The sequence below is a fragment of the Betta splendens genome, chromosome 8 (assembly GCF_900634795.4).
Source record: "Betta splendens chromosome 8, fBetSpl5.4, whole genome shotgun sequence".
NCBI classification, from domain to species: Eukaryota; Metazoa; Chordata; class Actinopteri; order Anabantiformes; family Osphronemidae; genus Betta; species Betta splendens.
In genome coordinates, this window is record NC_040888.2 from 5,188,042 (window position 1) to 5,202,578 (window position 14,537).

Sequence of the window (14,537 nt, forward strand, 5' to 3'; positions counted from 1 at the left end):
AAGTTTTTCATTTTAGGATGGAACCAGGGCTGTGAAACGGTTTTCATCGGTATCAGTTTCTTCTGCAACGATTTGTCTTAGTATAATAAGATGGCTCCCTGTTTTAGCATCCATGATTAAGTCATGACTTTACAAAAAAGCTTATCTGACTTTGTAAAAAAAATGTATTTCCCACTTTGGCAAAAACAAAAAAAATGTGCCATGTCAGCTTCTCTGCGTGACTCACAGATTGATGAGTCATCCTTCATGTGTTGTAGCTGCACCCCAGCATCCCATGGGAAACAGGGGAGTCAGAGGGAGGGGCGAGACAGCAGGACGGTCAGAAGGAAGAGTCAGATTAGGGGAAAACAGAAACGTCACCTTGAACTCCGGAGACAGTGAGTGGAAAATTATAAATAGAAAACACGAAAAAAAAAAAACTGTGTGAGACGGGGACACGAGAACTCAAATCAAACCAAGACCAGAAGTCATTCCCTCGTTCCCTCTCCCTCCTCTTTTCTGCATAAGCCATTAAGCAACATGTTTACTGGCAACTGCAGTCTGTGTACCTAACAACATTAACCCTCTTAAATTGTTTTATAGATGCTAGTGCACAGTAAATATAGTCATAAAGACGCTGTGGATGCCCCCCCCCCCCCCCCCTCCCCCTCCCCCTTCCAGGCTATGCATAGTTCCCAGCGAGGGAAGTGTGGAATAAAAGGGGGAATTTTTTAAGCGTGACACGGCCTTTAGTGGGATTGGAGTGCGCCTCAGTCCGGATCAAGTCTGTCTGTACCCATCATCTCCTTCCACAGTTGGAAATACGTGATATCTGCATGAGATGATGAAGTTTAAAGACGGGGTGATCCTGCCCGCGTGCCTAAAATAGCTCCTCTGTTACATTGCAGCTCCCGACACCTGTTGGCGCGGCTCAGTCAGTCTGTGCTGTAACACACGCTGTCGTCTCCCTCAGGTGAACTCTGACCAAAGCAAAGAATCTCACACCTCCGTGCGTTCGGGGGCCATAAAGCCGTAGCCGAGCCGACAATAGAAACTCCATATACTGATAGCTGCTACAGTGCGTTTCCAAACGGAGCGGTTGCCTGTTGTCCAGCGGGCGTCCCCCGTTCTACGACGCCTCATAATGTCATAGATCAGGTGCATTGTCGCGAGCGCCGCGTCATCCGTGAGTCACGCCGACTACAGGGGCGTCTCCTCCCCCGTCTCCAGGGCAGAATGAGCCCCCGCAGCTCATCAGAGGCTGTGATGACAAAGCTGATTCCATTAGCGTGTTATGTCTCGATGTCTGTGTGTTATTTGACACGTGCGCATGTCTTCTAATGGGCCCATTAGAAGCGGCGGTAACATTTATGGTTGGGTTACTCACACACACACACACACACACACACACACACACACACACGGGAATGACATCCAGGTGAAGTCTCCCAGGAGCAAAGGTACATTCCAGAGGCAGGTAGTGATATAGATTGGACTTGGAAATAATCCAGAGCAGAGTGCACGTCCAGGCCAAACGACTACGCGTAAACAAGCTGTGGCAGAGCACGCACACACACACACACACACACACACACACACACACACACACACACACACACACACACACACACACACACACACACACACGGAGAAACTCGCTGAATACTAATCAGGGGACGGAGGCCAAGTACAGCAGCTTCACTTCCAACTGGTCCCAGAACCAGCTGCTCTTTTACAGCCATGATTACTGGCAGCCATTTACAGGCCTTCATCTCCCTCACATGTACAGCAACCTGAATGAGGTCCTCTGTGGGGCCCCGTTGCCCCACCAGACCCTGTTCCTTTCAGGCACTATAGGTGTGCAGGAATGCGGGGGGCACAATGCCCAGCGGCTCTTTCATAGGTCACAGTTGTGCAGTCAAATCGCATAAACGCACAACGCGCTTGCACCAGGTACGCGAGGATCCTCCAGCTGCAACACGTTAGACGTTACAGCGGCGCACTTCAGTTGTGAGGCGAGCGCGGCATCCCCTCTGTGTGATCTCCACATCTGCCGCGGAGGCCGGGGTCCGACTCCCGTTCTCTGACGCTCGCACCTCAGTCGCCCAATTTCCACCAGCGGACAGAAAAACGCAGACGTGAGGCAACAAGTCCTCACACGCGCCCCCCCCCCCCGTCCCCACCTCCTTTTCCCCTTAAAACACTGCCTCTTTATTCTCCATGAATGAAAAAAAAAAACACTCTCTCTTTCTCCGCACACACTCGCTCACACAGAAAGCCGGGGACTTCCAGCCACTGAGAAATAGCGGCGTAATTGCCGGTGCTCTGTTGTCTATCAAGACCTGACCTTTTCAACATGTGTGCGCCGTGTTGGGAGCGGTGGGAACCGGCGAGGAGGAAGACGGGGGTCTCCCCTGGCTCGGTGGTGGTCTGACCCAGCTCCCTCCTTCTTTCCTCACTGCAGCTCCCCCCAGAACTCTGGGGACTCGCGGCGCGGCCCCGCTGAGCGCTCGGCGGCTGGGAGGAGGACGTGGTCGACCCGCAAATCAGGCTCCTGGGAGGGGGACATCAAAGGCAGGACAGGACGATGTGAAAAGGCCAAGGAGAGACAGAGCTGCCCTGTCTCGGCACGGGCCCGAGGGGATGGAGGAAAACTCGAGGTTTGTACGCAGAACCCAGACAGTAGAGTGGCACAAATGTGAGCCTTCTGTCGGTGCCAGTGGGAAAATAACCCGCCGGTGTTCCCTTACATGAACGGGGCCCTGAAATGAAGACACTTGAACATGAAGCATATACACGGATACACTCATAATAAACATATGGGGGTTATAGGATTATACATCAGTGGTAAATGGGGAAAATGGTCTGACGTGCAGGGAAAATAATAATAAATAAGCAGGAATTGTGTGGACGTGCAACTCATGGGAAAAATCCAATTAAAAAAAAGACTTTAAGGAAAATGGATCATTCGCCAGTCGTCTTTAATGATACATGTCAGGTGAGCTCAACCCTCAGAGGGAACACACAAAGAAATGTACTCGGAGCTCATAAGCCCATAATTACCCCAATTGGCGTGTCAGATGGGGCTTCCAACGGGACCCTCTCCTGTCTTTCACCAACCGTGGGCGACCCCACCGATGGCGCAGGGATCAGGGGGGGGGCATGATGCTGGGTGGAGTCCTGTAGCGGGGGGGGGATTAAAGGGAGACTTCTCTGCTTGACATGGGCAACATTAGCTGTTGGAGACAAAGGGGGAAGACGACTTGGAGGGAGGGTAAAGGTGAGAGATCAGAGGCAAATCGACGGCCGAGAGGAAAACCTCTAGATTAAATGGTGATTAAGACCATTAGAGAATCCATTTGGAGGGAATCCATTCACCTGGTTGTGGGCTCCCAGCCCCAGGGTCCAGCACAGCTCCGGGTCCAAGTCAGCAGGACCCCCAGAGAGTTGAAAAGGGAAACATCTGACCCTGCTTTTAAAGCAATGCAGTGTATGTGTGTGACAGATTTATTGTAGGATCTAGGACGCAAATAATAAAAAATCACCAAATCCTTTGATGCCAGCCTACAGTATACCGTCATTATGGTGAACAGACCAGAACCATAGCAGGGCCTCTCCTTCTCTCCTAGGACTCAAGCTGAAGTGTCAAAATCCCGAGGCAGTGAAAGATCACAACAAACTGATTATCAACAGGAAGTGGCTCCATTATGGGCTTAAAGATAGGAGAGAGCGCTCTCTGGTTACAGCACTCACTCAAATCCACGCATTCCAGCAGGGTTTAGGCAGAGCCGGGTCGGCCTCCGGACTCGGCTCCCCGGCCGCCGCCGCCTCCGCCCCGGGGCTTCGCTCAGGGAACGGCTCAGAGGCTGAAGCTCAGGGGTCCTCGAGGAAGGAGATGGAGGGTCGAGGGTCCTAAGACACCTCCACACACCTGCAGTGACAGGTTCTGTTCTGGGGGATGAGGGGATGTCAGGACGGACTTAGAGGAACTCCAACACAATGGAACCCAACACACATTAAACCTGCCGCATCTTAACCGCGCATTAACGATGTCACTGCTAGTTTGGAGCATCAGAAGCGGCGGAATCTCAAGAGCCTGAAGCAAAGCACCCAAATCCCTCAAGGTAAAACGATTATTGACTTTATGTGCGTGGGCGTGTGGGAGCATTTCCTAAACAGTCCAACAGGGACCTCTCTGCTTATTGCATTCCTTCATCTTCCTAGTGTGAGTTCAGCTACTTTTATTATGGGCACTCAAAGCTCTAATGACTCCTCAGAGAGTAGGAGGCGCTGAAAAAGGGAACAATCGAGGCAGTTGCTGAGCCGCTCCCCAGGGGGCCAAGTCGGAGTCAAAGTGGAGAGATGGATGGTGTCGGGTCGGGATCGACGTGGGCCGGAGACCGCGGAGTCACGTGCTGGAAGGACGATCCCGCTCAGAATGCGAGCGGCCCGGTTTCTCCCCGCCAGCAGGACATTTGGGCCCGTTAGCTTGTTCCGCGCGAGGAACCGCTTTGGAACCGAGACGAGGCCTGTGTCGCTACATGTATACATGTGAATTATTTACTTGTCGTCCAGCAGGAAATGAGGAACGATAACAAGCTTGGGAAAGAAAAGCAGAAAAACAAACAGATTGTATCTCGTCCTCTCCGCCGTTTCTCTCCCTCCTCCTTTCTTTTCTCTGCGGCGGTCGGCTGCTCCTTCGGGGACAAATCGCAAAGCACGGGTGCCTTTAAAGACGCGAGCCGGAGGAGGACATGGTTTTGAAGTGAATCACTTCCATTGCTTTCAGCTGGATCACAACTGGAGCAACTTGGCTGCCTCGTTATCAGGGAGCAGTCGGCGTCAGGTTAGCAATTCATTAGCATCAGTGCTAATTACTATATTAGTGAGGGTTTTTGGTCTGAGCCGGTCCTTGTGATGATCCCCCTGACCTCTATTCAACACCCCCCCACTCCCATCCACAGCCTTTCAATCCCATCAGCCTCGCTGTTGCCCAATCACCTGTGTCCAAACCTGGGTGGTGACCTATGACCCCAGAAAGTCACAATTAAAGTTAAGAATCGGGGCCACAGTAGTCAGACCCAGGCAGAGAGGAGATCCTGGGCCAGACAGGGTGAACCCTGCTCTGGAGGTTGCCACACCCAATATATCGAGACGGGAACAGGGCTGCATCAAAGGCTCCGGTCATTAGCGCGGGCGCTTTTCTACCAGGGTGTGGGGATCATGAAGGAGCGAGAATCAATGGAGGCCTAGTGTCGGCAGGCATTTTAATTAGCCTGGATCTCCCCCAAACGTGGGGACGGAAGGAAGGAGCGATCGCAGCTATGGGAACTACGAGAGAAGCCGGAGACGAGCACAGGAAACAAAAGAGAGAGAATGAGGGAGGAGAGGAGAGAAGGGGCCGAGGGCTGTGCCAGATCTAAATGCACAGGCACCAAATAAAACATCCTCTCAGGAGACCATGGGTGGTTGTGTACAGAAGCAAGCACACACACTCACACAAAATCGCTCCCAGCTGTCTCGTCTTGTAAACTTTTGGCAATCAATGCGTAAAACCTGGAATTCGGAGCAATGCGCTGAAGACGCCGTGGCATAAATGAGGAGGCAAGAGATTCACATGCTGAGATCAATTCTTGTGGACGAGCACAACCTCAGAGGCCCCGCTGGTTCGTTTGGACACCGAAAACCACAGACGTCCTGCAGACTCCACCCTGAACACACTCCACTAAAGGAGAACCGACTGCAGCAAAGAACAGGAGCTGAGAGAAGAGGGCAACGAGGGCACAGACCTGAATGACTTCAAATAGACCTTAGTTCTAGTTAGTGTTAGTTGCTGATCCAGTGGCCCCGAACAACAAGGTGCTGAAATCACAGGTTCTTCCTGGTGTTACCAGTGTTATCAACAAGGAATCCAGTGGAAGGGTTGAACCCTGTGGGTGTTTGACAGAACAATCCCATCTCCGGCTCTGATTACTGGACTTTTGTCCACTGACGACACTTGGTTGTCAGAGAGGTGGGTCTGTTGACACAGAAGCGCCTGTTAGTTTGGCTTCAGAACATCTTAATTGTAGGGTTTGACTTAAGGTCAGTTCATCTTTAAGTAACTATTATGGTGCGTATTCACCTGTTTGGCTCAGTTTGAGGACTAGCTAAAGCATCAGCTGCACCACACGAACGGGGTGATGGAGATACGCTGCAAGAGGAAACATTGAGATGAAGAACAGGGCTTAAAACATTATGAAATGTCAGAATAAAAACTCAAAAGTACGAAAAAATATAGTTAATTGTCACAACTGCCGACATCAGACTCTTTTCAACTAAAAAAATCAGAAAAAAAAAATCAGGCAGATAAATACATCACTGATCTGAAAACCCCAAACTTCATGTTTACAGTATGGGCTCAGTGTGTGTGTGTATTGTCAAAGTGATGAAGTCGTATGTGTGAGTGTGTGTGTGTGGGGTAAACTAAACTCTATGTCAGCGAGTTGGGGGCACATTCCTCAGTTGATTTAGTGGGCATTAAGAAGAGGAGGAATGTGTCAAAGCTGTGGAGGCTTTAGTTCGGCGTGGAAACCTGGCTGGGAGGAACTCCGAGGCTTTCTGACGGGGCCCACTGACAGATGACTGACACTTGGCTTAATGTGAGAAGGATGGAAGGCAGAGGAGGGTGAAGGGAGCCAGGAAGATCTTTCGCCGCTTTACGGAGCGGAGCTGAGGGAGCAGAAGTTGGGAAAGAGGGGCCGAGAATGTGAATGTGAGTCACATTCACAGCGAGACAGGGAGGAACAGATCAAGAGAACTTATCAAATCCGATCAAAGGATTTCAGAGGCTGATCTTTATTTGCTCAAGATGGTTCGGTGATACTGTACAGAGTGAGAGAATACAGAAAGACTTGTTGAGGTTGCGTTTTATGCAGTCATACAGTTGCTGGGTCAGTTGTGCATTGACAGATTACAGTAGATCAAAGGAATGCAACACACGAGTATGTTTACATCTTAAATATATATATTTCAAACTGAAGTCATCTTAAAAAGAGCTTCATCAAACTGTCATATTGACCCAGAATCTGAAAAAGCTTCGCTAGCAATAAAACACAGAACAGAAACAGCGTTAAAAAGCATCAGGAGTCGTGTGTGTGTTTCTTATAGACTCTTTAGGTCCTGAGACGGTGTAGGTGTATAAATCTGTTTTACATGTGTGTGTGGTTGGGACTGATAACACTACGGCTCCTTTGGAATACCACAGCTCCCAGATCAGACCCAACCTCTGCAGGGAGCATCAGAGTGGGAGGACTTTTAATGGACACACACCACCTAATATTAAAATATGAACATATCACTGCCTCTAACAGCAGCAGTAAATGTGCACACTTAAAAAGCAGGAAAAGTGAATAAAACAGCCAAGAATATGCTTTGTCTTTGTTTTATTGCACCTCTACTCCTACGGTTTAGGGAACCGTGGTGCCGGTCGGCTGTGACCTATAAACAAATGGCACCACACGCACCCTGAAGTGAAAAAGAAAGCTGAATTTGTCCCCACACATCATCAAAGTACAATCGTCACTTCCTGTCACTTTAGAAGCATGCGCCACTTACAGTTGACACACTGTATAGAAGACTAATTTACATATGTAATGAGACGAGTGTCTGTCCTCGCTTGCATTTTCACACTCCTGCATGTTGTTCTGGACATAAAGCTGTGTCACAAAAAGAAATGCGCGAAAAGGAAAAAAGGCAGGAAATAAGCATCTCGTCAGTGTAAATTTAAAACCCTCTGACCCCCACGCCCCCACCCCTGCCCACCCACAGACCAACACTCTGCTGCTGCTGATGCTGCCGCCGCTGCCCACCCCCTGCTGGTGATGCCCACGGGGGCTGACGCGTCACACGGTGAGAGAGATGAAGCTGTTGTATCTCTGAATGTTCCTCTTTAGGATCTCCGAGCACGGCCCCAGCACGCGCTCGAAGCGAGGCCGGTCCAGCTTCACGCACTTGAGCGGACCGCGGGCGACTACAGTGGCCGCCCTGGGGCGGTTCAACAGCAGGGCGATTTCACCTGCACACGGAGGAGGAGGTTAGTGCCAACGCAATCACTCTGAATCCAAATGTGTCGGGCCCAGAGTCGCTCACCAAAGTAGTCAGAGGGTCCGAGGCGTCCAACCTCCACATACTCCTCATTGTCAGACCTGCGCTGCAGGACAGAGGCTATTCCCTGGAAAAAAGAGAAGAGAGAGAGTTGAAGTATATGAAAGACAGGCAGGGATAAGAGGAAGAACAAGATATTAGTGGTGGGGGGTGTTGAAAAAGATAGAGGAGAGGAGGGGGTGGCTTCAGATTCAGCAATGAGCTGAAAATCATCAGGAGGATTAAGTCAAGAAGAAATCCCTTCACTACATAAAAACACAGGTGCACAGGATTGACCCCACTTTCCTGTGGAACTGACACCGGGTCTCTGAGATGAGCACGAGCAGGAACACAGAACTGCATCTAATTGTAAAAATGTAATTGGTTCTGCTTTATTTCCTCCAGAGCGCAATAAATACAAACATCTAAGTCCATTAGAGGATGAAATGATTCCTCGGGGTCTCCATAACATAATCCCATCTATCAGTACCCATCCACAAAATGGAAACAACACCCCAGTCCAAGCGGAGGGAACTCCAACGCAGTCCCCTCAACTGACCCCGCAGCACAAAAAACACATGTATATTACAACCAAAACGCTGCGATAGCACCTGGCACTCGCTAATTCACATGGTATGTGCTGCATTTGCTCGCGCGCACAGCCAGGGAGTGATAACAAAGGACCTAAAGACGCAGATGGAGTGAAAAGCCGCACAAAGAAACATGCAAGTTCACATACACACATACCGTGAGAATGTGAGCTGAGCTGGGAACAGCTGATGTCTGCTGGACAGACCGACAACCGTGCTGTGTATGTTACCACTGTCCGCTGCCTGTTGTGCGTGTGACTCATCTAAAAAGTATAAGGGGGGAAATCATGTTTCCGTTCACATGAGCCCAATCGTTCGTGTTGTTGTGTTGTGCAGCTGGTGATACTGTACACTTTCTGGAAGGTTTTATCTGATACCACTACGTATAATCAAACACTACGAACGCAAGGATCTGCCATGTACATCATAGGTTTACAAGCGCAGTTTGTGTTTCAAGTGTCGACTGGCATGTGTTTAAGTTCATTGTGGCAATGAAAAGTCAGTTGATGAACTTCCCAGCTCGTCTCAGCCCGTGTTGGAAAACAGATTTGTCCGTTCTACGCCTCTCTGACTTTCTCTAATCCTTCTCTGTCCTCTCTGCCCTGTGCTGACCAAGTTAATATTGCTAAATATGAATATAATGAGCTTTAATGAGAACCCCCAAACTGCCAGCTACTTATTACAGGCACACAAAGACAGGGCTGTACGTGTATAACTGAGGGAGTTTGTGCTTGAAATTAACTGTGGAGAAGATTAAAATAGCATTTAAATGAGTGGAGAACTGTGTGAGAGTCACTTTCACAGTAAATCTCACCAGTCTGCGCACAGATGTCACGACCTGCACACATGCAACACAGCAGTGTGGTTACAGCAATTTAAAAGATAGCAACAGGGAACTGCTTACTCACTAAGACAAGATGCATCAGACTTGTCAATAGCAAGACATGATCAAAACTGTCTGACTAAAGAAATCTATTTAAAAGTTGCAGGTGAGATGTTCCAGAGCGACGCTGACCGTGACATTTAATCTCTGCAAACCTTCATTTGTGTTGTTCTGTTGCGAGACAGCTGCAGAAACTGTCCAGCAACCAGTGAGTGGGGCTGATGTCAGTGACGCCTTTGGGGCATTCCCAGAGGAGGATTCCAACACATTATGTAGCTAATGTCTTACTATACGAGGTCCATCACCAGCAACTGTGGAAACAGCCAGTCACAGAAACCACGACAAAAACACAGGAGGCCCAAGAGTGTTTCCATTTGCTGCTTTGAGTTGATCCTTTTTAACACGGGACCTGCTGGATAGCGTAAATAAAGACATCAAACCTGTAACTATATACTGTAATTAAATCGTTCTTCGTCATACAGTCGTGCAGTTACATGTAATATTTACTCAGTGTTTGAGGCAGGACGTTAATAAATTTTTGTGTAATTTGAAAACAGTATAAGTGGTTTTTAGCATGACCTGACAAGCTTGACACATGAAAAGTATTTCATGCTACTGCATGAAATTTGTCTAATTAAGCCTAGTGATTAAATATTAACTCAATCACCCAGCCCACTTACCTACTGTGTCTGCTGGGTCCTAGTGCTGGTCGAGGCAATAGCAGTAGCTCCTTATGACCATGCATCATCATTAATATCAGCAGCAGCAGCAACAAAAGGCAGGCTGATATTTCACAGTTTGCTTTTGTGATACATCGTCACGCTGGCTTTTAAATGCACAGTTTATGACATTTAAATGTAGCGTGAATCTACATTAGCCAAAGATAGTCACAGACCAAAATCCCCACAAACAGACATGACTGGACAAGATAAATGAGTGTTTTAGTGAATAGTGGAAGCGGGACATATTGAGATAGGCAGCTGGTGATTCCGATTCCACAGGTGTCACCAAGCAAACACAAACAGCTTTTGAAAAGGGTTGGAGGAAAACCAAGCGAGACGCATGTTCGCTGTTCTGCCTAAGTCTGATTAACTTATCAGCAAACACATACTTTATCCTCTGTCTGATCACTGGAGTTGAAAAGTGACTGTTTTACGTATATTTTTGCCATAACACTTAATATTTCCAACGCACGCTGTCATAATCACACTTTGCCACCTCTGTTTTGAAATCCCTGCTCAGTTTTCGTGAATTCAAATAAAAGACAAGCAACGGAAGGGCAGACAAAACACAGGGATCTGTGAATGGAGCGAGCGAGGGAGGTGCAGCATTGCATCTTCTGTGTTTACAACCAGTTGATTCCTCTCCTTTCCCTTCATGCCCAAACAAAGAATGTGAAACAGCGCAGCACCATCAAGTACAGTAGTTAATTTGTGAGCAGGCCTCATTCAGTGTGGTCCAGATAACAATCCTGACTATGTACCACCCCAGGGGCCACGATCTGCTCCACAGATATTTCTTTTATAAACAACGCAGATCCTCCTCAGCATGCTACCAGACACCAGGAGAGACTAGCACAGAGAACAGGCACAAAAGGAAAGTTGGTGGAAAGAAAGTGAGTCCACTTACGATGCATGAACACACACCACATGCGGAGCGTAACAACCTGGCCCGTGGTAACATGTCAAAGCGCAGTGTCTTCAACAGAGGAAGTAACAACCACTGGATCAACATCAGGTGCAGAGAGAGTGGGTCAGAGAGGCACAAACAGAGACGGAGAAGGAAAGCTGATATCCTGAGTAGCCTGTTCACGAGGCCACCCAGCGCTAACAGTCTCTGCACCTTCTCACTAAAACACTAACACGCACACAGATGACTTACTGACGCTGACCCGTTCGCTTACATACAGTACATAAGAGCAACAAACGGCCTGGGAACACGGTTCTTTTCAAGTTCCAAAATCAGTGAAGGCCTATAAATCTTTAGCTATCTCGTCATCACGTGGTTGCAGGGAAGAACTTCATTCAGTAACTGCATTGATTTCCAGTCTGTAAAAGCAGCGTTAAGCTCCATTAACTGAATTGCGCTGAAGCATAAGGGGGCACCTACAGTCTATTAAAGTTGACACTTACAGTAAACTAAGTGAAAAATAGTGGCAGGTTAATTCATTTTTGAAAAATGTAATGACATGATGGGATGACTTTTCATGGATGTACATGATATTAGGCCGATGATGCGGTTGTTGCACCCATACATGCTACAAAAATGTACTTATTTATTACAACACCTAATTTAAAAACTCACACTGACATCTAACAATGTTTTATTCTTCTCCTTTACAACAATTTAGGGACCAGAAGGTTTTTTTTGTGTATAAAGTGAGTTCAGTTTGCATGTCAGCGTTGAAGAAGGGAGATAAGTGAGGATGTGTCGGTGTAAGGAGGGGCGAGGTGGTGTTTTCACGGCCCTGGAGTTCCATAAAGGTTTGTTTGAACAATGCAAGAAAAAAAATGTAAACATGTCACCTTTCATTAACGCCACACTCGTCTCCGAGGGCAAAGAAAGTGATGTCTCTATACCTCCCTGCTGTAAATCCCACCTCCGAGTGATTGTGGGTCTCATGCTCCAAAACCGCAGAACCAACAACAGACAATAAGGTAAGAGTGAGGGAGGCTGTCCATGAATGGGACAAATGGGAAAGCTGTGACTGAACAAACCACTGACAAGAATAAATGTGCACACATGAAAACAGAATCACTACAGGAGAATATGGCAAGTGCACAGAGTTGTGGTGAGCCTAAACTTGAAACCGACTCACATAAAATCCTTCCCTCCCTCTTTACTTGCGGTCCTTCCCGAATCAACCCTCTCTAAGCCATATGTCCCTCCCTGCCCTCTTTGACTCATCTTTTTCTCTGGCTCGGTGTCTCCCTCGCTCTCTCTCTCTCTCTCATCTGCCTCTCGGGAGGCTGTGCCTCCTGACCCCGTGTGAAAGTCAGCAACACACATTCCACCACAGTCCACCCTGCTCTGGGAAAGTCGGGCCCTGCTGCATGAGAGGCAGAATGACAGACAGTAAAGCAGAAAGAGGGAGGGATGGAGTGAAAAGGGAGAAAGATGCAAGATGTCGTAACGTTGCCCCCGTTCCTCAGTGATGAGTGTAAAGCACTGTATCTGTGTGACAATGGCAAACAGCTACAGTATATGCGCCCTGCTTTAACTGCTTCTTCCTGCCCTCTGCACCTACTCTCTTCATCCTAAAGGAAAATCCCAATAATCCCCCAAACTCCAAAGCCTGAGACTGATGAGTCATGCATTGCTAACTAATATCAGTGCCCTAAACCCCAATCTGGTTCCCCCGAGGAGTGGCGAATGCACCCCAACAAACACAGTGCAGTGTTCTACTAGAGGGATGCAGATGGAGTCAGAGAGAGACGAGCATGGATCAGGAGGAGAATCTATCAGCACACTCCTATACACTGTGGACTTCTCATGAGGATTCTTGATTGACACACTGTAGATAAACTGGACACAGTAACTGGCAGAGTGACACTGTGAGACACACAAACCTTAATGGACGTAGAAGGTTAGACCCAAATGACAGCAGACTGCTACATCACCCCCCTTTAGACAGAGCCCCTTGACTTGACCCTGGCAAAAGCTGTGTAAGTATGGAATTAATCAAACGTGTGGTAGGATGACAGGCAGGGGGCCCTCCACGCAGCTACGCCAGGGGCCCCACTTCCACAAAGCCTGCAGTGTGATGGGGGTTGCTCCTGCACAGTAGGTCTTCATACAGCGTGTCTGCTGGTGGCAGTAAAACGGGATCAGTTCCGATCTCCGCACAGAGCCCACCAACGTCTGTGCACGATGACAGAGTTGATGTAGATGTCATCAGACCATATAAGGTCTGGGGCCTCCTATGTCAACACACACGGCGTACAGGAAATGTGACAGTTACCGAGCTACACAGATACTGTGTAGCTCGGTAACTGTCACACACACACACACACACACACACACACACACACACACACACACACACACACACACACACACACACACACACACACACACACACACACACACACACACACACACACACACACACACACACACACACACACACACACACACACACACACTTACCTCTGTGATAATGAAGAAATCATCTCCAGGTTCTCCCTGCACCACTATCTTCTCTCCATCCTCAAACTGAACTGGCTCCAAAGCGTCAGCCACGGTCAGACGTTCCCACTTATCCAAAGATTCTGTAAATGAACAACAAACATGCCTCGGTGTGAACAGTGTGTACATTCACTGAGCAGAAATAGGGTGTACCACTTTTTTACATGTTACATATGAGAGGGTTGTTTCTTGCTCAGTACTGGAAGCTGGTGGGAATGATAACTCCAGCCTTAAGCTAATCCAGTCATTCATCAAGGATCATTACTGTACATCTCAAATCCCACTTTCTCCCCTCCCTCTTATACAGAGGCCTCATGGAGCTTAGACACCTTGAAACGAACCCCTAAATCTCTGTTCTACTGATTATTGGGTGTGGTGACAGACTGCTGTCATCCTTGAGGCTAAGTCAGGTCTTACTGTAATATACCATATAATAGAAAGCTCAAGATGTACATACTAGGACAGAGAGGTTGAGGGGGATGTCTCCGCTATGCTTGGGGTAAACTGCTGTAGATAAGAGCATCTGTGTGGTGCTTGTATGTACAGAACAGACTAAAGCACAACCAGCCATTCATATATAACATGCAGTGCGAACCAATTTTAGAGTCATGTTTGCTCAGTAGAAAAGACGAATCTCCAGTTACTGTAGGTGGACTTGCTTTAAAAAATAAAATGTAAATGAATATATTAAATCTCTCCCTCGTAACAGTGAAATAGATGTTTATTCTGAGGTTCTGCAGAATTTTAAAAAGTAATATCAAAAATCTTTTTCA

General features: G+C 48.0%; 1 protein-coding gene across 1 annotated transcript in view; it reads right to left on the bottom strand.

Annotated features, from left to right (window-relative positions):
* Positions 1 to 6,792: 6,792 nt before the first annotated feature.
* LOC114860075 (protein kinase, cAMP-dependent, regulatory, type I, beta) overlaps positions 6,793 to 14,537 on the bottom strand; it is a 38,399-nt gene continuing 30,654 nt past the window's right edge. Inside the window, 3 exon segments of the mRNA XM_029158354.3 lie at positions 6,793 to 8,035; positions 8,110 to 8,191; positions 13,726 to 13,847. Coding sequence (XP_029014187.2) covers positions 7,863 to 8,035; positions 8,110 to 8,191; positions 13,726 to 13,847 — 377 coding nt within the window. The 3' untranslated portion in view covers positions 6,793 to 7,862.